This window comes from Zerene cesonia, chromosome 13 (assembly GCF_012273895.1).
Source record: "Zerene cesonia ecotype Mississippi chromosome 13, Zerene_cesonia_1.1, whole genome shotgun sequence".
In the NCBI taxonomy this organism is placed as follows: Eukaryota; Metazoa; Arthropoda; class Insecta; order Lepidoptera; family Pieridae; genus Zerene; species Zerene cesonia.
The window spans coordinates 3,304,242-3,329,869 of record NC_052114.1 but is presented as its reverse complement, the minus strand read 5'-3'; the positions used below and the strand labels follow the sequence as shown (position 1 = coordinate 3,329,869).

The 25,628-nt window shown below is 38.8% G+C and overlaps 2 protein-coding genes across 7 annotated transcripts in view; one reads left to right on the top strand and one right to left on the bottom strand.

Moving 5' to 3' along the window:
• Positions 1-20,927, top strand: part of LOC119831022 (afadin) — a 60,836-nt gene extending 39,909 nt beyond the window's left edge. For 3 of the 5 annotated variants that reach the window (XM_038354234.1, XM_038354237.1, XM_038354238.1), the window contains 26 exons: positions 1,056-1,223; positions 2,962-3,086; positions 3,327-3,743; positions 5,453-5,617; positions 6,026-6,134; positions 6,375-6,520; positions 7,207-7,426; positions 7,665-7,803; positions 7,961-8,148; positions 8,704-8,794; positions 9,054-9,250; positions 9,662-9,802; positions 10,312-10,432; positions 13,681-13,891; positions 14,083-14,220; positions 14,342-14,444; positions 14,546-15,186; positions 15,385-15,527; positions 15,829-15,988; positions 16,400-16,520; positions 16,659-16,916; positions 17,161-17,411; positions 17,550-17,772; positions 18,120-18,229; positions 18,562-18,706; positions 19,498-20,927. In XM_038354234.1, coding sequence (XP_038210162.1) covers positions 1,056-1,223; positions 2,962-3,086; positions 3,327-3,743; positions 5,453-5,617; positions 6,026-6,134; positions 6,375-6,520; positions 7,207-7,426; positions 7,665-7,803; positions 7,961-8,148; positions 8,704-8,794; positions 9,054-9,250; positions 9,662-9,802; positions 10,312-10,432; positions 13,681-13,891; positions 14,083-14,220; positions 14,342-14,444; positions 14,546-15,186; positions 15,385-15,527; positions 15,829-15,988; positions 16,400-16,520; positions 16,659-16,916; positions 17,161-17,411; positions 17,550-17,772; positions 18,120-18,229; positions 18,562-18,706; positions 19,498-19,542 — 4,776 coding nt within the window. In that variant the 3' untranslated portion in view covers positions 19,543-20,927. The remainder of the gene's footprint in view (positions 1-1,055; positions 1,224-2,961; positions 3,087-3,326; positions 3,744-5,452; positions 5,618-6,025; positions 6,135-6,374; positions 6,521-7,206; positions 7,427-7,664; positions 7,804-7,960; positions 8,149-8,703; positions 8,795-9,053; positions 9,251-9,661; positions 9,803-10,311; positions 10,433-13,680; positions 13,892-14,082; positions 14,221-14,341; positions 14,445-14,545; positions 15,187-15,384; positions 15,528-15,828; positions 15,989-16,399; positions 16,521-16,658; positions 16,917-17,160; positions 17,412-17,549; positions 17,773-18,119; positions 18,230-18,561; positions 18,707-19,497) is intronic. The other 2 variants (XM_038354235.1, XM_038354236.1) reach the window with 2 other exon arrangements.
• A 4,343-nt stretch (positions 20,928-25,270) lies between these two features.
• LOC119831128 (dual specificity protein phosphatase Mpk3-like) overlaps positions 25,271-25,628 on the bottom strand; it is a 10,877-nt gene continuing 10,519 nt past the window's right edge. Inside the window, exon 5 of one of the 2 annotated variants that reach the window (XM_038354386.1) lies at positions 25,271-25,484. In XM_038354386.1, the coding sequence (XP_038210314.1) occupies positions 25,356-25,484 (129 nt within the window). In that variant the 3' untranslated portion in view covers positions 25,271-25,355. The remainder of the gene's footprint in view (positions 25,485-25,628) is intronic. The other variant, XM_038354387.1, reaches the window with a different exon arrangement.

Sequence of the window (25,628 nt, the reverse complement as noted above, 5' to 3'; positions counted from 1 at the left end):
AATTATTTTATAGTTTTTAGTTTGATGTGCTTGAAAAGCGTGTTTTTTAGTTTTTTTTAAACTATATTTTATTTTATATAACGTGTTGCGGCATCATCGAACTTATCAAGAACATCGAATCTTACTTTCATACATGCATTTAAGAACAGATACTGTTATTAAGTTAATTTTCTATTAGATATGAATCGTATAACCTTTGTTAAATTTTTGCTCGAAAAGTACCGCTATTTATCATAATAACTTAACAAAGCGATGAGTTTACACTTTCATTCTGAATTACAGTGGTCTAAATTGTGGTTTTGTACAAATAAATAGCTACTGTTTACATGAGTTTTCACTGGATTTAAATAACAAATAAAGTAGTAAAACATCTGTTTAAATAAGTTCAAAAAGTAATTTAATTTGGGAGCTTTACTTTGTTCGTTTTTTTAACATCTCAAATTACGCACCGTTATCGCAGACTCGATAATCTTTAAAAAGTCTGTCAGACGAAGAAGTCAGACTTATCGCTGTACCTGCAGTAAAGTTGGCTGTTTTTAAGATCTAATAACATAAACATAACAGTTTCCCCGTGACCACGCTCGCTATAAAGTGTTCGAAACGTTGGTTTAAATTATATTATGATTAATCGCGTTTAAAGTCCGTTAAAAAGCCTTTAATTTCTAATAACAAAGCTAAAAAGTTTATTTGTTTGAACGCGCTAATCTCAGGAACTACTGGACCGATTCTAAGTTCAAATTTTTTCATTTCACGAGTAGAGTAGAGTTTACCACGAGTAAAGCCACTATTTACAAGGTATTTCTCTTTTCTGATTTTCCTTTATTGGAAAATTTTAATAAAGTAAAAAATAATTTTAATATTAAAGCATGGATCGGCTAGTATCTAAACAATAGTATTATCTAAATATTTAACTCAAACGCTCTACGTATATAAAAAATACCATGAAAAAAGGTAATCCACATGTGCTTATAAGTAGCATTACTGAGAAAAGATCCTTTTCGAGTGATATAGGCCGTTCGCAATAGATTTTCATAACATAAATTTATTTGCAATAGGTGGGCTCGGGCAACGGCACAGCGCTCCAGCTGTACGGGCCGTCGATACAGCCGCGGCACTGCGTGGTCGCGGGCGCGGAGGGCGGCGGCTACACGGTGACGCCGCTGCATGCGGACGCGCACGTGTACGTCAACGGGCGGAGGACTATGCATACCGCGAGGCTGCAGGTATTGTAGCTTTGAGGGAATCCGTGAACGAAGAACGTTAATGAATGAGTGAATGAATGTTTGGAAAATACTTTTGTACTTATATATATATACGCAACAAAGGGTAGTGAGGCACGTTATCGCTGGATACGATCTTTTTCGTGGTAACGTAAATTCGAAAATGGTTTATAAATGAATTCCTGTGAGTAGGGTCGGTCCTAAACGAAATGTTTGAATATGTGTAATGTGTTTTTACTTTTTATTTTTCAGATAGATAATTGGTTATTTGATAGAGGTTTAAATTAAATAATTTTTGAAATTAAAAATTGCCACATCAACATTATGCTTTTTTTTCAAATCCCAATTGAAATTAATTATTTTATTGCTTATAAATCCGTGATATTTTTCATCCTCACCAATGAAATAAGATATGCTTAATCTTATCCCTAATGATATTATAAATGGCAAAGTATACTTTCTGTTTGTTTGTCTCTTCTTCACGCCTAGCATATTTCCTTCAAATCAACGTGCCTTATCCTACGTAATAACACGATGAAATAATATTCCATTATATTATTAACGTGTGTAATATGTTTCCTGGAAATCAATATAGTACGTGGGGTTTCGCTGGTGTTTATTGAATGCTAAAAGAATATAATTGTGTGGGAATGTAGAGCGGTTCTTCATAAAATATTCAGAATTAGCCGCCATCCCTTTAGAGGGTATGTATAATACGAATTAAACTTTGGTGGTTATAACGGCAATGTGGTTTGAATAATTATTTCAGATTACTAAGAATATAATTTCATGCACGTGCTTGTTATGTATACTGTTTAATTTTCAATATAGACTACGGACGTGAATAATATGTAATATATAATAATGTGCGTGCTAGTATGTAAATTGGTTATAATTATTATGTTAATCCCTTGGGATGAATTTCAAACTACTATTTGTTATTATTATAGATAATAGGTGCTTGTATGAATTAATATATTAATTATTCATGTACTTATAATATATATAATATGTGTATCCATGTATGCTAATGAATTTCATTACATGCAACCTTATCGATTTCAATACTGAGCTGTTGAACATTTTTATTTTTTTAAGTCGGCATAGTCGGCAATGGAGCTGGTGGGTCGCCTGATGGTAAGCGCTACCACCGCCCATGAACATTTGAAAAGGCGTAAGGTCAATTGCAGAATTCGCCTCTACAAATGGATTGCCGACTTTAATAGGGAAGGGAATAGGAAAGGATTGATGACAGGAATAAAGGAAGGGTAAGGAAAAGGATATGGGCCTCCGGCTCCCCCATTCACCGTACGAAACACAATAGCAAGCTATTATTTCACGCCGGTTTTCTGTGGGGGTGTGGTACTTCCCCGGTGCGAGCTGGCCCAATTCGTGCCGAAGCGTGCTCGACTCCCACAATAAAAATATTATGCAGAAGAAAATTTTTAATACAAAAAAATGAAATTAAAATAGAAAAGAAACTGTTTATATATATCATATCTGTTTGGACTATGTTAGAAGGAATTACTAATATTATAAACTACGTTGTCTAAAATAATACTCCCTGTATTAAATTTCAACATAAAAAATTACTTTTAGGTGTATTGTTGATGTAGATAATCATGCGAAATATCATTTTACTAGGGTAAAGCAACAAGGTAAATCTTTTTTCAGACAATTTGCAGTTTTATTGTTAGCCTATTTTAAGAATGAAATGAAATGTACGTTTTATATTCGTTAGCACGGTTGCTTGCTGAAATTTGGGCGCGTCTCCACGTTCCGTTTCGTGGACCCCGCCCAAGAGAACCTCATCAACAGAAACCTCACTCAGTCGCAACACTACGGCTCCGGTTCGATATACGACAGGTACACTTTCCTATATGTCTTCATCTAACTTTTTATCGATGTCGTCTAGTTAGAATGTAGATGTCACCTTAAAACTACTAGATCAGCAACTTAGTATCATGACACGAACACTCATTAATATATATTTTTTTTAATATTTTGTTTAATCCGAACGCTTGTGCTGTATGTCGTCATCCATTGTTTTATTTTGCATGTGTGTCACTGGCTCACGGAACATGCGCTTGTCTATTCGAACACTAGGTCGGGCGCGGACAGCGGCGCCATGTCGCCCGCGTCGCTCGCGTCGCACGCGGCGGAGCACGCGCCGGACGCGAACGCGAACGCGAACACGAACACGAACTCGAACGCGAACGACGCAGAGTTCGCGCGAGCGGGCAGCCCGGGCTCGCACGACACGTACGCGTACAACGACCACCAGCCGTACAACAACAACACGCTGAAGCTCGACAACGAGTCGCTCGTGGTGTCCGACTCGAAGGACGAGTACGCGAGGGACGAGCACTCCGGTGTGTATAGCGAGCAGGAGCAGGCGCGGGCGCACGCGCACGCGCACGCGCAGTACAAGGACAACTACGAGACCACGTTCGACCTGGACGGCAATGTCGAGACTAAGAGCATATGCAGCGCCAAGAGCGGCGGTTCCGGGCACGAGAACAGGTACCCTTGCTTGCTATTTCGTTTTTGTTATTTGTCATTTTGCTAACTTTTTTCTGTTTTTTTTTTATACTGTATGTACATGTTTATTGTTACGAATGTTGAGCAGTGCTTGATAGATGTTGTAATATATATTAATTAATAATTTTTTAACCTTATGTACATAGCAGAAGTTTATTATATTTGGACACTTAGGTACTATAATAATTCAGTATGTATCTTTATATCGTATTAAGTAGATAATATATCGACGTAAACAATTTATGTACATATTTGCAAAGAAGTTTCGGTACTCCCGCCACGCTTGCGGTTTCCTACTCTCATGGGATTAAGGGAAAACTTTCTTAAATTACTCCGAATACGGGTCCGCTAAATTAATTTACAAGGTACAAGAGATCACCGGGCTTACTAGAAAGGATTTCTTGTTATATATAAAACCGGATAATCAATGAGGTACTTTTGGGAGAAGACTATTTTTTCAGTACAATTGTATATCTAACTATAAACATATTTCGTGTTGTTTGCGTCATCTTTTATGTGAAATAACGTCCGCTTTTCGTCCTGAAATATAAATTAATAAGAGCTAACTAAGGGTGTAGTATCTTCTCTGAGCATTAGCTTTCGAATAATTTTAATAGTACAATTAAAGGCATCGCGCGATGAAACTTTGTAGTTGAAGTGCTTTTGAATAAATTGCTTTATGAAAATGTTACCTTTGTTAAAAGTTGTACGTCTTGTATAAAGACATTTTGTATTGTACCTACGTTAATATTTATAAAAAAGAAATTTATCAAAAAAATTAAAACGAAGACATAAAAAAACACTTAATTGTTTAGCAAGGTATTATGTCACATTAATTATGGGTAATTAATTCCAGTAATTTTTTATTAATCTTCATATATATAAATTACGTATCACGTTGTTCGTCTAAACTAGTCAACCGATTTTAATCGAATATGCAAACTATGTGTTGTTTTACCTACTTAAAAGATACTTTATATTATTTTAATCACGACAAATGACTACCGGGGCGAACCGGGGCTTTCAGCTAGTAAATAGTATATTTTTGTATTTAACTTTAAAATATACCTGTGCCAATAAATGAATCTAAAATGTCTTAAGAAACGTTTTAATTAACTAAACAATATATCAAGATTAAACAATACTTAATAAATATTATAGACATTTATTTAGATGGGGCAAAATTTTAACGTTTAAAAAAAAAACTACTCTATCCTTCTCGTTTTTTATTACGTCGCAAAATGCATATTTTTGGATAACTACGTTTTCCTATATGTTTATTGTTATTTACCTAATAATAGCACATAATTAATATTTCCATCATTTTCAACCATCTTTATAATTTATACGGATTAATTAGTTGGATTGGAATATTTTCCAGGCGATGGATGAAAATCCTTACATCAAGAAATCAATGCAATTAAAACCGACATGCGGCAAATTATTAATTATATGGAAACAAAATCATCTCTACTGATCTCTTCATTATCAAACCGACAAATCTACAAATATATTGCCTTCGTGTTCTACGAACATATCCCGTTCCATCGATCGTGAACACGGGGCGTCTCCCCTCCCCTCTTTCGTTTCTCAACGTGAAATATTTACCTAAATTCAAACGCATGAAAACACTTGCACATGTGTTTATTTAGTTGTGTCCCACTGGTACAAAATGGTATATCATGTATCAGGAGCGGCGGCAGCTGGCGGGCGGGGCAGGAGGCGATCCTGCCGGCGGTGCTGGAGTTCCCGGAGGCGGGGCAGGCGCAGTTCCTCGCGGCCGTCATCACGCGCCTCGACCCGCACGCGCCCGCCTTCAAGCTGGCGCCCGTCTACACGCTCTACTTGTGCGCTAGGTACCCGACACCTGATGCCACACAGATTTTTACGTTTCAATAAGGGTTCTACTTTGTCTGCACACTCTGGTATTCTATTAGGTTTCAAGTTGGTTGGTAGGAGTGGTACTTTTTGGTCCTTGGATTTGTTGAAATTGGAGACATTAATCACTGAGTTATTTCTGATCCTGTTATATAATAAAGTAAATTAAAGAAATACACCGAATAATTCATTCATAATACGGCTATTGAAAATTTGTAGTCCATAATGATTACGACGAATATTTCTCGAAAGAATTTAGGAAACAAACTTAGAATTTGAATTTTTGTTTATTAAATAAAAATAAAATAATAATCCGGCAGCAAGAGAAAATATACGATAAAGTAGTAAGTAAGCAAGCGTGTTAATATTTGATAAACTTATTTTAGATATCGCGCATCAACCCACTACCGGCCCGAGTTGACGCCGACCGAGAGGGCTCACAAATTGACAGCTTTCCTACATCACGTCGCGACGCTCATACATGCCACCGTTCAGGTAATTTGATTCTTGTCACGGCCCACTTTGGACCCCTTAATATCTTGTTATTTATATCGACAGCTTGTTCTTCTGCCGATTTATGAGGGGTAATGTATTTTTTTATTATAGAACTTAGGTGACAGAATAGAGTCCTTGAAATTATAGTTCTTTTTTGTTAGATTCTGACGTAAAATATTTTAATATTATTATATGTATTGATGTCTTAATATTAAAACATTTTTCATGAATTATTTGCAGGAACGATGCACCGATTCCGCCGCTCAAGCGTTTTGGATGGCGAACGCTAGTGAACTGTTGCACTTCCTGAAATGTGACCGACACATATCGTCGTTTTCAACTCAAGCACAGGAACTATTGCCTACAACTGTACAAAATGCATTCAGGTCAGTATATTAACACAGCCGGAGGCCTATTTCCTTCTCCTAGCCCTTCCCAGTCCATTCCTTCTTTCCAGTCATCAATCCTTTCCTTATCCCTTATCACTTAAAAGCGGGCAGCGCATTCTCAGAGGTCTGAGCCTCTGCGAATGTTCATGGGCGGTGGTGATCGCTTACCATCAGGCGAACCACCAGCTCAGTTGCCCGCTGTGACATAAAAAAAAAAAAACATTCTTTTTATTTAAACTTATTAAACATTTCCAAATGTCATAAAAAAGGATTTCACATATTTTTTTTTTTCTTGAAACTAGTGGTATTAATATAAAACTAGTTGCATAATCAATATAATTTTGATGCTTGTTAAACTTTTATTATAAGTATTCGCTTTTTGAATTATTTCTAATCTACTATATTAACCTTATTTATTGTATAAAATTGCCTTGAGCAAGTAAAATTAATCTACCTTTCTTATTTTTGTGGATTTTTTATCCAAATTATTCATTTACTTTATGCGTGGAAGCGGGCGTTAACACACAATGACATGAGCAGTGACAATGACATGTGTCAATGTCCCCTAACTTCGTGCTTTGTTATTTGGTTTCAAATAAACAAATTTGAAATTGGAATGTGCGGTATGTGCTTTATATTATTCGGTATCAATTTTGAAACTGGAACTGGTTTCGGTATTTCAGCAACTTGGTGTCGTGCTTCGCGGAGGAGCTGCGCGGCGCGGTGGCGGAGCTGGCGCGCGGCGGCGGCGCGCCGGCGGACGGCACCGAGGCGACCGCGCCGGTGCTGCAAGCGCTCGCCGCCGCTATGGTGCTGCTGCGCCGCTGCCGCGTCAACGCCGCGCTCACCATACAGCTGTTCTCGCATCTGTTCCATTTCATCAATGCGATTGCGTTCAATAAGGTGCGCTTCAGTCACGTTCTAAGGTTTACGTGAGGTTTTTTTAGACCTTACCTTGTCCGAGATTTAAAAATAATTTAAAAATACTGAACTGTTTCTACCAAATATATAACATTTTGTGATTTCGTCATATTAAACTAAAAAAAGAGTACAAAGTATAATAATTGTTTATCTATATCAGAGTAAACCTTGTGTTGCAATGGAATGTGTAATGCAATATGAAGCATTGTCTGACGTGCAGCTGGTGACGGAGCCGAGCAACGTGAGCGCGCGGTGGGGCGCGGCGCTGTCGGCGCGGCTGGCGCTGCTCGCCGCGTGGGCCGAGCGGCAGGGGCTCGAGCTCGCCGCCGACTGCCACCTCGCGCGCACGCACCAGGCCGGTTAGTGCATTGTTTTGTTAATGTTTATATCCATTTTAATGGTTTATATTAAATAGTAAAAATTTTACTTTTTTAATTTTCACATACAGCTTCTTTGATTTTCAACTTATCAAAAAAAACTAGGTGTAACTAACTAATCAGTGTACGAATGGCACAGCGCGGCTGATCCAAGGCGAGTACCGCACGGCGGAGGAGGTGCGCGCGGCGCTGGCGGCGTGCTTCAAGCTGAACTCGGTGCAGGTGCGCGCGCTGCTGGCGCCGCTGCTGCCGCCCGACCTGCTGGACGCCGCCGTGGCGCACGCGCGCGCGCTCGCCGACGAGCTCTACCGCGCCGACGGCCGCGAGGTGCGTACGCGCGCGCGCTCGCGATATACATCAATGCACGCAATGTTTAAATAACCTATAAAAACGCTTTTTATTATCATGCACACCTACATGCAAAGTATACGTAAGGGAATTATTTAGTTGTTTCTTAATGGGGATAATGATGAATAAACTCATTTAATGAGAATTTCTCATAAACTCATTTAATTTTTGTATTGTAAGCGATCCTTGATAAGTATACAAAAATTGAATTATATTTGTCCATTTAAATTGGGTCAAAATGTGTGGTCCTTAAAAAAAACCTACAATAATACAGTGAAGTTAAAAAGAGCGTGTTTTTATGCTCTGGATTCATGTTCAACTGATAAAATGTTTCATTGAGACCATATATCATTTTATTAATCAGTTCGTAAATTGGATTTTGTACTAAAATTTTAGAGCCAAAAATTCAAGACTAAAATTTGGCACGCAAAAAGTTTTCAAGGGAGTATTTCTCTCATCTTCTATGGTATATTATCATTTACATTGAAAATTTATTGCACTAAATAAAATGTTAATATAATATTTGACATACAGATAAGGTTGGAAGAGAACGAATGGTTGGGCGCAGCTCTACTGATTCCTGGTGATGGATTCAGCGCTGAAGTGGTTCGAGGTGTTCCACCAGGTAAATAGAAACCATTGTAATATTTACTTTATTTTAATAATAACCTGAATTTTATTTAACTCAAACTAGCCTATTTACGAACACATCGATGCAATCCAATTTATTCTGCATCATCTATTAGTGTCGCAAGTTAAGTTTAAACTTAAGCTTTGTTTTTTCATATTCTGTTGATTCACTATATAAATTGTATTTTGTTACCAATTTCTAAATGCATAGTTGTAGTAAGAAAGCACAACGTAAGACGCGTATAACCTTGCAGGTCTCGCGGAGTTCGTGGCGCCGCTGCAGCGCGGCGGGCTGTGCCGGCTCGCGCACCAGCCGCACGCGGCGGGGCTGTGGACGGTGTACATGCACGCGTACGGCGCGCCGCCGCGCCGCGCGCCCGACCCGCGCCCGCAGATCATCCAGCTGCACAAGAACACCAGCGGCATGGGGCTCAGCATCGTCGCCGCTAAGGTGCGTGCGCTCCAGCGCCACCTGTCACACAAACATTGCGAACACACAAACATTTATTCTAGAATAGTTAGGTGCAAAAATAAAGCGTCTCTGTCTACTGACTTTAACTTGTCTTTTTAATTGTGATATATGCAGTATAATAAATAATCGACAAGTGAGGAATTACATGAATTTCGAATCAGTGTCAATCAATCAGTCAATATGCTTCTCCTACTTATATAATAAATGTGGAAGTTTGTGAAGATGGATGAATGTACGCATGTGTAGAGTACCAAACACCGTTTCAAGTACAAATTAGCTATAAAAATACTTAAGCTCGCGGTTTCGTCCGCGGACTGTTCAGCTAGTATCATATAAGTATTGGTAAGAACTATAGAGGCAGTTGACCAATAGCTAAATATAACTCGGCAGGGTGCGGGCCAGAGCAAGCTGGGCATCTACATAAAGTCGGTGGTGGCGGGCGGCGCGGCGGCGGCGGACGGGCGCCTGGCGGCCGGCGACCAGCTGCTCTCCGTCGACGGACACTCGCTCGTCGGCATCTCGCAGGAGAAGGTACGCTGGGTCCGAACACGTGTTGTATTTCAAATTCAAATTATTTATTTCATTCTTTAAATTATTGTCTTAAGCTAGTTTTGTTAAAAAAAAAATCAGCGTTTGTGAGGCGAGGAGGACGAATGTTTACGCAGAAACTACTAAACGGATTTGAATGAAAATAGTGTATATACTGGTATATTTCATCTGTGTGTGGTTAATCTGGATTAACACATAAGCTGTAGAAAACCTCGCTTTAGCGTCTACGCTTAGTATGTTCTACAATTAAATTATTCCTAAGAAATGTATTTGCCCTCAAGTATTTTTAATGAAACGCCACAATACTTTATGTCCTGTCATAAATCCATATACAAGAACTTATTATTTATACACAAATGACATTTTTTTATGTATTGCGCATCTTTAGAAAAAGAAATAGACAAAAAAAGGAGATAATCTTTAATAATATTATGTCGCTTTATCGTTGATGTTTGGTCTTAAATTCATTTTATATTTAATTTATTGCTCAGGCGGCAGAGTACTTAGTAAGGACGGGGCCGACGGTGACATTGGAAGTCGCGAAGCAAGGCGCTGTATTACATGGCCTGGCGACATTGTTACATCAGCCAACTTACAGCCAAAACAGACAAGGTTTGTTATATATTAATTTATAATTCCTTGAATATTAATGATTTGTTATGATATTTCAGGTTGGCTTAATGATAAGAAAACTTTTATTTTATTTTTGAGGTGACCTCATATAGTAGTAATTATGTTAATGTCTATATTGTTACATAATCTCCTTATTAATCCATAGATGATGAAATCCAATACGAAGATCGAGCGCGTCGTAATTCCGGCATGTGTATAAATCCTATCCCGGTTTTGCTGAAGCCAACATCGCCGCTCTCCGAACTTGCTACTGCAGGCAAACGACATCAAAAATATATTTTTAGACTTTTTTTTGCGATTTTTGTATTTGTTTTCTGTGGTTGAATTCGACGTTCAATTTTCAGGATTTTGGTTCGTTTTTCTTTTATTTGGCTTTCGTCATTTCGTTTCATACGTACAGCATAAAAATTTAAAAGAATTATTTAATTACAGGCTACGGTCGACGCCCATGTTATGACCGTTGTCATCTTCTCAGAAATATGTCGTCAGAGTCTAGTACTACGGATGAAAGCGAGGATTTTCAGTCTTATTATCACGGTTCTATACCAAGACTTATTATAACTTTAGACAGGGAAAACGATCAGCTTCAAGAAGATTTATCCCCAGAAACACCTAGTTGTCTGGCAGAATTGAACGGTGGACCAATGTTGCAACGACAAATACCTATATTCACCTTCACCTGCGAAGACGATGAGGATCCGCACTCAAACAGTTACTCACAAAAAGATACTCATGTCCCATATGAAATTCCACCACCGGTACCCGAACCTCCCACTAATTATGAACAGTCGAGCGATGAGAATATTATATTGCCGCCGGAAATGAAACCTATCAATACTAAATTGATGTTGGATTTGTGTAATGAGCGTGCTAAAGAGGATTGCTATAGACGGAGATGCACTGGTGTAGGGGACTGTGTAAGCGCGTGCGAATGTTGTCGTACACCACAGCCTGAAACACAACCTATACCATACATTGATGAACCCAGTTTTGACCCAGTAATCGTAGAAAAAGATGGTGTAAACGAAAAAATTGCAACACCAAAAATACGCAGGATCTTACCCTCACTCTCACTAGATAAATCAGAAGAAAGAAAACCGGAAACCGCCGATGCCATGTGCCAAACACCGCCCTCCCCTTCAGAGATAGAAATGAAACCATCGAATTCGGTAAAAATCGCTCGCCAAAAGTTAGAATTAGGATTAAAATTAAATAGAGAATTTAAAAATTTACAAGACGTTCATAGTAGGTTAAGGAGAACTATTTTTAATATGTCCAAATCATTTTCTATTAAGTCTGAAGACACAGATGATGCATCAACGTACTCCACTTCCGAATCACGCAATGCTGTATTTGATGAAAAACCCCAGAATATTTTAGTCAGTAAAGAAGTAAAGGACGATGGTATGAACGGAAATGTATTAGGCACCGTTGATAAGAAGTCCTGGAAATCACCAGATGAATATCGGCCAGCATTTGGTAAAGTTAAAGCTTTAACGAAACGTTTTAATGCAATTAATCTGAAATACTGCGTTAAAAGTTATCAAAGACACTGTCAGTCAAGTCCAAATTTAAGTGGCCGACAAGACTTCTCTCCCAAACATAAACTCAGTTTACCCACCAGCACTAGTTTAGCCGATATTCAATACGAACAGAGTAAAGCTATATCTACAGAAAGTAAAACTAGTAAAATGTCTGAAGATGAGGTCAAAAGTATTTTAATACAGCTAGAGGACTGGTCGAAGTTCGGTTCACGTGGCAGTGAGGATACTCTAGCGCAAGGAAACGAATTTGAACTACCAAATTTACCTTCAGAGGATCATACGGACACGAATGCTTCCATTAACGGAAGTTTCGTATTCAACGAATTCATAGATAAGAAACCGAGGGTAATAACTCTAGAAAATATAAAGCTAAAATCGAATCAGGGCAGTGCGAACTCTGAAAACTTCAATCAGAGTGAAGAGTCTCGTTTGAGTGCGAGTACCGATAGGGACGATAGCGTGCCAAGAGTGGTGGCAATGTTGGGCAAACGCGCTTCGTCGACAGACGTGTCGGCGGCGTCGGTGCGGTCGGGGCGGTCGGAGAGGTCGGGGCGGTCAGGGGCGGGCTGGAGCGCCGCGCTGGCGCTGAGCTGCCCCGACCTGAGCCGCAGCGACAGGTTTCACAGCTGCCCTACATCATTGCTTCTTTCGTCCGACACGACTTCTCGTAAGACTTCCCCACACAGCGCATGAAATAGGTGTGTTGCTGTCCGCACCTTTATGCATATTTTTACGTATTTTTTTTACCTTTCGTTCTAGATGGGCACTTTCGTTGCATTTTTATTTTGTCCAGGTTATCGTGAACTCCCAATTTTAGTTTTTATTCGTATCGTGACACTGTGTATTTGTTGACTTTTTTTCTTTTTAATGGCATGATAAGGTGTAATTTGAGTCACATAATATTTTATTATTGAAGGTGATGTGTGCAATTAATTGTAAAACGTTTTTAAATTATTTTTTGAAAGTTTTTATTTGTTATAGAACGTATTTAATCTCAGTTTCATTAAAATATCGTTATAAGTTATGCTTTATAGTAAACGCAATTAAATTAAATTATACAATGTAACACTAGAATTTAATTAATAATATTCACTGATATCGCTTTTGTACCTTACGTTAATATACCACCTTAGCTTTAAGAGTCTGAATAGTATATAGTGCCTGAGTAATATTTATGGACATCATTACTGCACTATGTGGACGCAATTTTTTTTATATTATGCTGTTATCTGACAATGCCATTTTCTGTTTCGTTTTTAAGCGCATTATATGTTTCCCTTCGTTCTTCTTTTTTGTAAATCTTTTTTTCTTGACTGAACATGTCTTATTTGTTCAGCTTTAAGTGAACTCTTTTTTATTGAAAGTTCTTATATTTCAACTAGATCAGTGAATGATTTGTATTTTGCACGAGTAATTAATCATTGCAGCCCGATTTCAACTAGAAAAAGAACCAATAATAGCTCATTTCTAATAATTATATTTACACCATAACTAACCAAAAAAAAACGATCTTGATTAATTTTTAAAATCTTTATTAATTATATTATGTTTGATTTTCTAAATTTGGCTTGTAAGGCTTCGCTTTTCAGTCTTGTTACATTACTATTGTCTCTTTTTGTTCGTTCTTGAGGTAACAGCTCCAAAATTGCAATAATATAGTTTAACATAAGACAAATATCGCAGGTGGGAGTGCGGGTGGCGCGGGTGGTGCGGGTGGTGCGGGTGGCGCGGGTGGCGCGGGTGTGGCGGGCGCGAGGCGCGCGTCGGAGCGCGACCTGCCCGCGCGGCTGGCGGCCGAGCCGGTGAAGCCGAGCAAGAGCACGCCCGCGCTGCACCACGCGCCGGCGGCCGCCCCCGCGCACGCGCACGCGCACCACGCGCACGCGAACATCGCGTGAGTTGCAACACTTTTTTTGTGTACACTGCTTTGTATTCTTTTTTTGGATCTTTATTTTTTCAAGTTATTGAACCAGTTTTATTGCATATCACATAGACATTACAAGCAGCATTAAAAAACATTATATCATTCATCTTTCTGCAAAAAAAAAGCAATTGTAAAGCTCTTTTATTTATTTTCGCTGGCAGTGGTCCATTAAGCCCGGGTGGCCAATCGGTGGCAAGCAACTCGTGGGCGAACAAATCACGCAGCAGCCACAACCTATCGACTCCACATGGCGACTCTTTCTACCAGAACCTGTCGTCGGTACACGACAAACAAGACAGGTTAGTAATATCGTAGTAAATTCATGTTATTAAGTAAAGTCCAATGATATAATGTACTTCATATTTTCCTAATAATTAGTTCATAAACAACATTTAGCATTTGTATTCCCTTCATTTATAGCAGGTGGTCATCTCTCCGCTCCTCCGGTAGCGGGCGGCCTCAGTCTGCTCACTTTAACTCCTCGGAACAATCAAATGAACCAAGTCCCGCTCAACAACATCAGGTATAACATAATACGTTACAATTGTTCTAGTAAATTATTAAAATAATAGTTTACTTAAAGAAATACGCGAAAATTATACGTCTTAATATACATTATTTCAGGTAAACCAAGCGAACGCAAGGGCTGCAAAACTAGCAGAAATGTCCGAAGAAGTAAATAGAAGACAACAACTCCAACATCAACATCTACAACATCAACATATGCAGTACCAAAAGCCCGTCATGCCGCAGATGTACGTGCACACGGGGTACGGACAGGGACCCCAGGGGCTGTATGGCTCATCACCGCAGGGCTTGCAAAATGTGCAAGGATCAATGCAAGGACTGCAAAACGTTCAAGGTTCCATGCATGGATTGCAGAACGTACAGGGCTCAATGCAGGGCCTACAGAACGTTCAGGGCTCAATGCAGGGGTTGCAAAACGTTCAAGGATCCATGCAAGGTTTACAAAACTCACAAGGCTCTATGCACGGCTTGCAAAACACACAAGGTTCGGTACATGGGATGCAGACTTCGCAATCGATGCACGGATTGCAAAATGTTCAAGGCTCGATGCATGGCCTGCAAAACGCCCAAGGTTCGATGCAGGGTCTGTTGAACGTGCAAGGCTCTATGCAGGCTTTGCAAGCCATGAGTCCTCAGAACCAGCAACCGTCTCCGCAACTGCACGGCTCGCAATACTTACACTCGCAGCACCAGAGCCCGCATTATCACAACCAACATGTCCAACAACAGCCTCAACGGTGAGTAGAAAGTATGATAGAAGAAAGAAAAGAAGAGAAAGTAGAGATTCTGTAAAAAAGTAACTTTTGAGTCTTGCCGATTCTTCTAGCGACCTTCCAAATAAGTAGTAGTTTAAAAAAATTAAATTATAAAACAATTGTAAAAGTCTACATGAATAAAGAAATTGAGTTTGAAATTTTTACCTAAAAACATTCCAGTTACGAGTGGCACCAGCCTGGGCCACCATCGCCACAAAGGTCTCAGCCCCCAGTGGCCCCCAAGCCTCACGGCCGTAGACCTGAACAAGATGTGGACGAGATGCCGCACCAGCATGGCGCCAGTTCCGTGCAGCCGGATGATGGTGAGGAAATCAATCGTCACTTATAGTTAACCGTTACTGTTGATGTATTCACACAAGTTGGATTGATAATAACATTATAAACATTATAAATATAAAATAAACTATACAGAACTATATATATGAACGTTTTAGTTTAATTTCTTTAGTTTATTTGTATCCGAAGTATTAATGACAACATTTCTTTCATATCATGCATATTATATCCGCGGTGGTCGCAGATCTTTCCAAGTCTATTTATTTGATGTAAGTCACCGCGTTGGAGTACAAAAACTGAATATCAAACACGATATCCGTGTCGCAGAGCGGTACGTGGCGAGCGCGCTGGACCCGCCGGCGGTGTCGGTGTACCCGGCGGCGGCGGCGGGCGGCGCGGGCCGCGGCCTGGCGCCGCACAACCCCTGGCAGCGCGAGGAGCGCGAGCGGCAGGCCGAGGCGCGCCGGGCCGCCGCGCGCGCGCGCAGGTACGCGCCACGCACGCACACACGCACGCACGCACGCACGCACGCACGCACGCATACACATACATACATTTATATTCAATAAAAACACAAATTTGAATAGCTTATGGAGAAATACAATTTAGATCATGTTAACTTGCTAAGCTTAACGAGCAGTAGTATCAGCCTGTGTTGCTATTGTTTTTATTTTTCATTTCGACCATTTTGCGTATTATGGTGATTCATTATTCAATTTTATTATATCCTCGTCCCCGAGGCAACAAGACTGCATATAACTGGATAAATCTTATGATTTTAAGAAAGGTTACTCATGTTGGACATTTATTTAAATATAAAAATACACGACGAAGTTTTCATTCGGTCCCCTTTTTTAGAATTTAACGTAGGACTTACTTAGAGAATTTCTAATTTCAGAGATGCAGCTATAGCGCAATTGTTAGCGTTAGGATCATCGCGCACACCGGTACAAAATCAGCAACTACGCGCTTTGCAGCTCGAGAGAGATTTCGAAAGGCGCGCCACGCAGGATGATCAGGTAAATCATAGAGAAAAACCGTTTTCCTTTAATGAGCTTTTGAAAGTTTTTTTTAAAGATTCATGACAAATAACGAATGATTCATTTCTAATTATAATATAATTATCATTATAACAACATTTATAACCACCATTACAGGACGAGGGTGGTACTGGAGAGGGCAGCCCCGAAGATGAGTCAATGTCAACGGAGATATTGGACCACGAGAGAGAGTTGCGGACATCACACGGGCCGCACGTCAGCACGCAGCCGCAGCCGCAGCCGCACATGCATCAGCCGCAGCACGTGCATCCGCAACCACAACCGCAGCCGCACTCGCAAGCGCAGCCGCAACCTAAATCGATATTAAAGACAAACACGCGAACCGAAATCGTCAATGGATATTCGTCACATGTTGTAAGACTAATATTTATTTTTTCACTGTATAGTTTTCTTTGTTTATATTGATAGAGATCATTTCAGAAAAGAGATGACATTTTGATTTAATCAAGAAACTATGCTGTATATCGATGTCATTATCGTGGATTATGACGTCACCATTGTCACTTGAATTATTATTATTATTTATTAATTATTATTTGCATTTTATGTAAACTGATAAAAATATGAAATTAATCCTGAAAATCATATCCCATTTCAGAACACAACAGAAGAGACGCGGATATCGGAGCTATCCACAAGCATATCCAACCTCTCGATGTCTGTATCGAGCAACATGACGAATAACACCAGCAGTGGGGAGGCGCTGCCTCCCGCGCCGCCAGAACGCGGCTCCTCCTTCGCGGTGATGGCGGGCCGCCGCGCGCTCTCGCCGCACCAGCAGCACGCGCCGCACCAGCAGCATGTGCCGCACCAGCAGCACCTTGTTGGACATGACAATGTAGCGCCACAGTACGTATAAAATATTGGGTATTTGTTTTTTTATTACAATAGAAACGATATAATTTTATTTGTCAGAATATTGTACATTAGTATTAATGATTATATATTACAGTATGAATAATCTTTCTTTTAAATGAAATTTTCCAGGTCGCCGGTGAGCGCGACCCGCGACAAGCGCGTATCGTTCCACGAGCGCGCGGCGGAGAGCGCGGAGGCGGCGTCCCCCGCGCCCTCGCCGCGCGCCTCCCCGCCGCCCGGCGCCCCCGGCGCCCCCGCGCAGCCCGGCGCCCCCGCGCCCGCCGCGCCGCCCGCGCCGCCCGCCTCCTCGCCGCCGCCGCTGGACGCGCCCGCGCACAGAGAGGACCCCGATGTGAGTAACGACCGCATTTTATAGTGTTGAAAAAAATATATGTGTAAATACACGATTTTTTAAAACATAGAAGATACGTAATGAATATGGGTTAAATTTTTGTTGTTTTTTATAAATCTCAAGCTTATTTCTATACCGAGTAGTTTTTAGGAATGTGATATTTGTAAATGAAATCAAATTAAACATCAGTCGTTTTACATGTAAGCCATAATTGAAAATGTCTACAAAGGACACTAGTTACAAAAAAAATCACACCGTTGTTAAGATTTATACGATAACAAATGAACATCAAAAGTTAGTAACTGACAGAATTATGCTTCACACATAAATGAACGTATGTATTGCAGCGCTTCATAGAGGAAGCGCAGAGCATGATGTCGGGCCCCACCATGGCGTCCACCACGTCGCCGCTCAACACCCACACGCCCGGCGTCATCGGCGCGCAGGAAGTCTATCGGTAATCTTTTAATTTCCTTTTCATATGTCATTTATTCATTATACATAGATAAAGCTTAATAGGTAGGTTTAACCAAGAAACAATACAAATATTTCGATTTATATAATATAATTTCATTGATGTGTGTTTATGTTCAATTGAAATAAATAAATAATGTTTTAAACATTATTCAACAATTTATATTACTAAATTCACCCAAAATTAGTGTTTAGTTTTCGATTGAAAATACAATAATGAATTTATACATTTAAAAGTTTTTTTTTTCGATGAATTTCAAGTGACAGAGGTGTCCTGGCAGGTGAGTTCGCATGTAACCCAATGTGTGTCCGCAGCGACCCGGTGGCGCGGCGGCTGGCGGCGGCCCGCGCGCGCGCCGCGCCCGCGCCGGTGCCCGAGCAGCTCTCCTTCAAGGAGAAGATGAAGATGTTCGCGCTCGAGTCCGGCGAGGCCTCCACGCCCAAGGATAAGGTACACGCTGTACGGCCCATCTTACCTACCGCACACCTGCGCCCGCTTTGCGACTGTCTGCTCTAATCATTGCTTTCTAATCGAAAAGGGGAGAGGGGGAGGGGGGAGGGGGGATAGGGGTGCTCATAATAACCGACTTGCGTCTAATAGCTGCTTTAGCAACTACTACACCGACCGGTGGAACGAGGGATTTGTTAATAATTATTAGCAGCGGATAGTATCGTGAAATAGTGCTATTAATAATTGGGAATTAATGTTTTCGATTCAGTACTATAATTAATTCGGTACAGAGTTATTTTTATTTTTTTGGGGATGGACAATGTTCGAGGATTATATATTATATACAAAATATGTTAAGTTACTAAGTAAGTATACTGTACTTAGCAAACATTATTAAATAACTGCAGAAAGTTTCAGGATGTTCAGTAAGAGAAAAGAATATTAATTTATGAAGTTAAATTTATTGTAAAATATGATTTTGAGGTAGATATTTGGTATTTGCAACTAATAACATCCAATCAAAAAAGAAACAAATTAATTTCATTTCTGAGTCGCAGCAATGAAGAACCGTTCCTTTGCTTAGTGACAATACTCAACTGCATTTTTAGGTTGTTTTCATACAGTTATTATATTTTACGCCTATTTATTACCATTTTATTTACAATACTTTCTATTTCCCTATGTAGATTTAATATACTCTATTCAATTTTATTTCCTCTTTGTGTATATTTGCACGGCCAACTCGTTTTATTGTTTAGCATATTAAGTTAATAAAAAATCTCAAATATCTAAATTTCCAGGTGAAGATATCGCGCGCCCAAAGAGACATCGATGCGGTACACTAAATGATTCGTCCCACAACAGTTTAATATAAGTATATACATTATAAATGTAGTATTTGCAGCTGATTCAGTATTAAAGCAATACGTTCGTCTATTTATAAAGTATCAAATTATACGGCATGGCCTTCGACGGGCGATAAATAATTTATTCGATAAATATGCGCGGACCACTCACTCACTATATAACGAGACTTCGTCTCATTTGCCTTTCTTTTTAAAACCAATTGCACCAATTTACAATTTGTAGGGAATAAGTAATGTTTGTAAACATATATTTTATGGCAGTAAATTTAAAGTAATATTTTTAACAGATTTAATGTCGCCTTAGCAGCTAGTGCAATTATTTAATAGTGATAACGATAGCAACTATTTACCACGTATAGCGAATACTTCATGTGAACTCGTACTATTCGTTTCGGATGGCACATAACATTCTAAAGGTTTTATTTTTCCAAATTAGTAGTGCCATTTATTTAAATAAATTGTTAATGTTTGCTACATGAGAGTTTTATTAGAAGGACCAAAAATAATAAATTTCTGTGGGTGCCTTTATGTGTACTTAGTGTAATTGAAACATATCCATATTTATGTAAACTCATAAATTATTGTTTTATAGTTCCGCTGTCTTTTTAGCTTCGTTACATTCCAAAGAATGAAACCTTTCGAATTATTTCTTCCTAAAGCATTCCTTGACTCGAGTTTTATAGATAGGCTATAAATGAGAAAAATATTTATCTATATTACTATTATTAAATACTATGAAATTAATTATACAACAAAAGCAATAAATCGGTGAGCTTTTGTATAAATAGAAGTAAAAATAAAATAATTAGCACGATGTTGTGCCAAAAATTTTATACCCTTACGATAACTATTTCATTTTTTTTTCTTTTTTGATTTCAAGTGCTGTATCGGTTTCAAATGACTCGCAGTTAATGTTAGACAAAAAGAGTTGAATATATTTTAAGTTGACGATGAGTAAAAAAAAACATTTGATCCGTTCATGACAAAAGACTAGATGCTGGAATCCATAGGTGTTATCTATTCAAGGCACTAATATTATGTAAATATTAAATTTTGTAGTAACTTCTATGATTGTGTTATTTGTACACATTGTTTTATTTGTAAATGAAATTTATATGAAACGTATATAAAATATCTATAGTTTACATAGAACTCATAGTGACGAGAGGCCTAGACGTAGCGGTAGGTATATATTGTAGCTCTAGCCACTGGGCTCCTTGCTCCCAGTATTTCACCCAACGATAGTCAATTAGAAAGCGTTTAAGATTAAATTTAGTTTCTCCCCTTTATATCACTTAGTCTGTATATAAATCATTCTTGATAACTTAGTTCTGATTATAATTATTATTTAAATATTATAATTGGAAAATTGTAACACAAATTAATTATATTGTTATTCATAGAAACTATTGTACTACATTTAATTGAAAATTTTAATAAATTAACGATACAATTTGTGTGTTTTATTTTTCCACAAATATAAAAAAAAATGATATGAAACCTCTGATCTACTGGAAAAGTAGGCTCAAGTGAAAGTTTTTTTTTTATTTTTTGTAATTTTTATCTTTGTTTTTCGTGTTAGTAATTAACCCAACATAGTTAAAGATTGGGAGAGTAACTGAGAGTTTACACGTATGCATCAGAAAATGATTGCATACTCTTTCAGAAATTTTGTGATAAAGATAAGCAGTACTATACTTTTCTCTGCAACGTATCATCGATCAATCTCCAGCCATTCTTATATCTTGATATCGATAGTACGACTTACACCCGAAAATGTAGATCTACCCTTGGCTTCCTTTATTATAGGTATACTAATAAAACACGAAATATACAAATGCACAGAACACGATTTCGATACCGTGTTGTCCAGTGGAGCTTTGAAAACCACAATATGTCTATTAGCATACCATGCTATGTTATCTTGCCATTTACGTATTTTTACTTTATGTCTATTGTTCGCTCGTTAATTATTAAATGTGGAACCAAAAAATAAATTTATAAAAAACGGCTGTGTAGTATTATGATCATGCCGGTACCGCAGGCTTCATATGTATAATATTATTAAAAATCAAATAATTATAAAAGATCTCATTACCATTATCATTCTTTGTTACAATGGAATAAGTGAATACTGAATATGACGTATTGCATTGCGTTAAAAATAAGCTCAAACTCGATGCGAACAGGGCAGTCAAAGCGAAAATGTACACAAATGTTATGTTGATAAGTAAAATAAAATGCAGAAGTAATTTAACAGTGTTTATATTTTGTTTCAAGGTTAATAATATTACATGTGCCATGTGGCGTGATGCTGCTACAAACTTCACTTGATCTACAATGTAAAAATTGCACCTTTGTGCAGTCGTTACAAAACGCCATAAACTTAGGGCGGTTAAGAGGATTTTAACAATTGCACCATAGAAAAAAGCACTAAAAGATATCTAAAATGTTATCAACTTCATCGTTTAACACATACATATAATTATGTTATGAACAGAACTAGCGTAATATACACAGGTACAAGAATATCTCCATTTCTGTGACCTTCCGCGACTGAACGCCGCACGCCTCACATTTGGTGATTTTGTGCACTACTTTACATATTATATACCATTTATTTATTTAGATATATTTAGAAATATAAAAATCTTCATAACATCCATCGTGCAACTAAAGCTTATGTTACACCCATAACCGCTTGTGCGAGGTGAATACCGTCGCATCCCTTCCGCCTACAGTGAGACCTATAACGAGTGTTCAACGACTTTAAAATGAAAGGCGGCTTTGATAATTGTTGACTCTTTATAAATTGGCATTGAGTGTTTAGGAAGCTGAATCTCGATAATATTTCTTAAATCTAAAACAAATTTACAATTCGTAACAATTAACTACTTTATAGTTATACTTAACGTTAAAGCTTGTTTTATTTACACACTTAAGAGACGACGAAATTAGTTTCTATAGAAAAATATATTTTTTTGTTTAACAGCAAGTAAATAAATATTATATGCCAATGAGGATACAGCATATAGTTCTTACCAAATAAAAATATGGCGAACCACAATACATTATACTGGTTATGAATTCCAGTAATATTGTATCATTAGAAAAGACTCAAGTTTGTTTTATAATTTATAGAAAAATACACATCGACTATTATATTGAACATACAACTGATTAAACATACTCTTTAAACGAATACTTAAACGAGACACGAACGATAAAATCTAAATCTGTAACTGTACATGGTGGCACTGCTATTCGAGAATCAAGTTTAACATCAATATAAAAATAAACCGTAGCATAATTATTAAATAATAATTATTATTATCCTTTTCGTAAATATTCTCTGAAGTAAAATAACTATTTGTTTATATGAAAAGGACCAGATACAGTAGTAGGGCCGGTCGCACACGTAACATGGCTAACAAAGAAATAATGATATTTGTGTTACGCGCCGACCGAACATACGATATGAGGAAAACACCGCTCGCAGTGCTCATTGTAAATATTATATTTGTGTGAATGTACACTATTTAACACACACACATTCATACTTTCACAATCACATTTAAATAACAATGGAAGAATTGTAAGAAGCACTCGGTTACATAATTTTTTTTTTTTTCCACGAACAATAATACAAATACAATACAGTATTTTCGGTCTAATTGCACCAAACTATCGGTTACGAGCCGGGCTCGCCAACTAAACATACATTTAATTAGCCGTTACGAGTTAACTGCTTACGGACGGTAACGTTGATTGTCAAGTTATCATTGTTACGCTAAGTTTCAATTACAATTCTAAAAAATGTTGTTCATTCAATCCACAATAATCAACTACTACAAACCGAGGACCGAGCGCTTTAACGGCCGACTAATTAAATGTGTATCTACGCTATCTAGCTAGTAGCTACGAAGTACACGTCGACTGTAAATATCTGATAAACAGTGGCACAAAACCGAGCCCCGAGGAGCCGGCAGAAAGTATCCTCATGGAGGATAGATAAGGCGAACAGAACGAATCCATAAAAAAAGTAAAAATAAAATATTGCATAAAAACGAATGGACACAAATGCATACAATGGAAGAAGTGTGGTCAGGAATGCATCACGTATCCATTATCCTAGCGTATATCAAACTTATAAAATTCTTAATATTAATATATTCGTATTACAATATTACATCTGGCACTATCGCTAAGGTGCTAAGTTATCCTAGTGTCGAATCGCGGCGTGTCATAACGTGCTGTAAACATTATAAAACTACGTTCCCAGAGTCGCGACAACGATTGCACATATCCTATAACCTACATCACGCTTCGTTTTGTACTATTGCGCTGTTTGCGCAAACTGTTTGTACCTTCTGCAGTCCTGTCGCGGTGTACGCATAATCGCTTCATGTCGCCTTTTCATTTAAAACGTGTCACTTTTTGAATATTTAGTTTAGCCAACATTGACCTTAATATAGAGTCCTTGACATCATATAGTTTAACATAATACACGTAGAAACAGATTTTAATGTAATATACAATAGAAGTCATTTTGTACAAGGAAAACATATTTCACCTCTGGATAATATATTTCTTCGTTTCAAAAGGAATATTCAAAAATTGACATTAATCATGTACATACACATAATTTTGGCCTTACAATTAATATCTACTACAATATAAAATTTTGTTTCTCGCCGGCGAGATCATTATTAACTATTTATCCTATTAGACAATGTAAACAAATTTATTGGAAATTTTATTCATTCACGATGGCAAATTGCAGACTAAGAAATAGTTTTAATTATTGTAAGAATTTATTGTATTTGAAATTTGCTTACATTGTCTGACACAAAATGCGATTACGCGTCGTCTAATGATTTAGGGAGTGACTCGTGAAGTAGAAACTGAGGATTGAGGTATAATTCAGGCGGTAGTATTGTTGGAAAATTCCATTAAATGTAAATGAGACACTGACCGAATCTGGGATGTTTTGCACTTCGAAAAGTTGCACCAGCACAGTCAAGTGTCGAAATGTCACTATAGTGTCAAAGTGTTGAAGGTGTCAGCGCTAATGTGGCGTCGCAAGTGAAATATCCAAATGTTACAGTGTGCTTAGCGTCTTACTGTCGCGCTTTCATAGTCTGCTGATGTTAGTTTTCAAAGTAACTGACGTATCATTGTTGTATAACTCCAATGACTCAGGCCCTTCACTGTCATATAACTTGGTGATATTGCACTTTATTTCCAAATTACAGTTCTATGGCTGGACGCTTCGCTGTGATTTCCGGGTGCATATTTGTAACGAATTGTCCTAGATTTTATTGCAAAGTGACTACATTTAGACAGTGTATAACTTGTGTTGGTAGAGTGTGGGCGACGTGCCCACACAAAGATAGGCACGTCACTACTGTTGCTAGTGGGGATGAGAGGTTATTGAGGTTATGTCAACGCTGTGAAACACCCGTAGCAATGCAGCGTGACTCTATTGCAGGCAGGTTTCCGTCGGGGAGCTGTGGAAGGTTGCGGGTGCATCGCCGCATGTCACATCGAAATGTCTATGTTTCTACAGCGCCGTTTAACAAAGTTGTTGCGGGGCGAAGTGACATAGCAGTGTCTAGAGATGCTACACTGCTACCGGCGGGGCCGCGGTCCTCTCGACGCAGCGTCCCTACGTGCGGGTTAGCGTGCGGGGGGGCGGCGGGGGCGGCGGGGGCAGGTGGTGCGGGGGCGGGGGGCGGGGGGGCGCGGCGCGTTCAGTCGGCGGCGCGGGCGGAGCGGGCGTCGCCGAAGTGTCATTGCGGCGTGTCGCGCGCGGCGCTCCAGCGGTCGAACTCGATGCCGGAGTCGGGCGACACGCCGGCGGGCGCGCAGCCGCACGCCGCCGCGCCGCTCGCCTCACGCACGCCCAGACCCTCCAGCACCTGCGGCGATACGGGGGCGCATTCGGTACACGTTTCTTTGGAAAGCGGTCTGTTACGCGGTTTGTTTGGATGATCGAGGTTCAACTAGCTCAACTGTTATATTTTTGAAGAATACACTTATAAAGCGGAATTGTATGTTTTAAT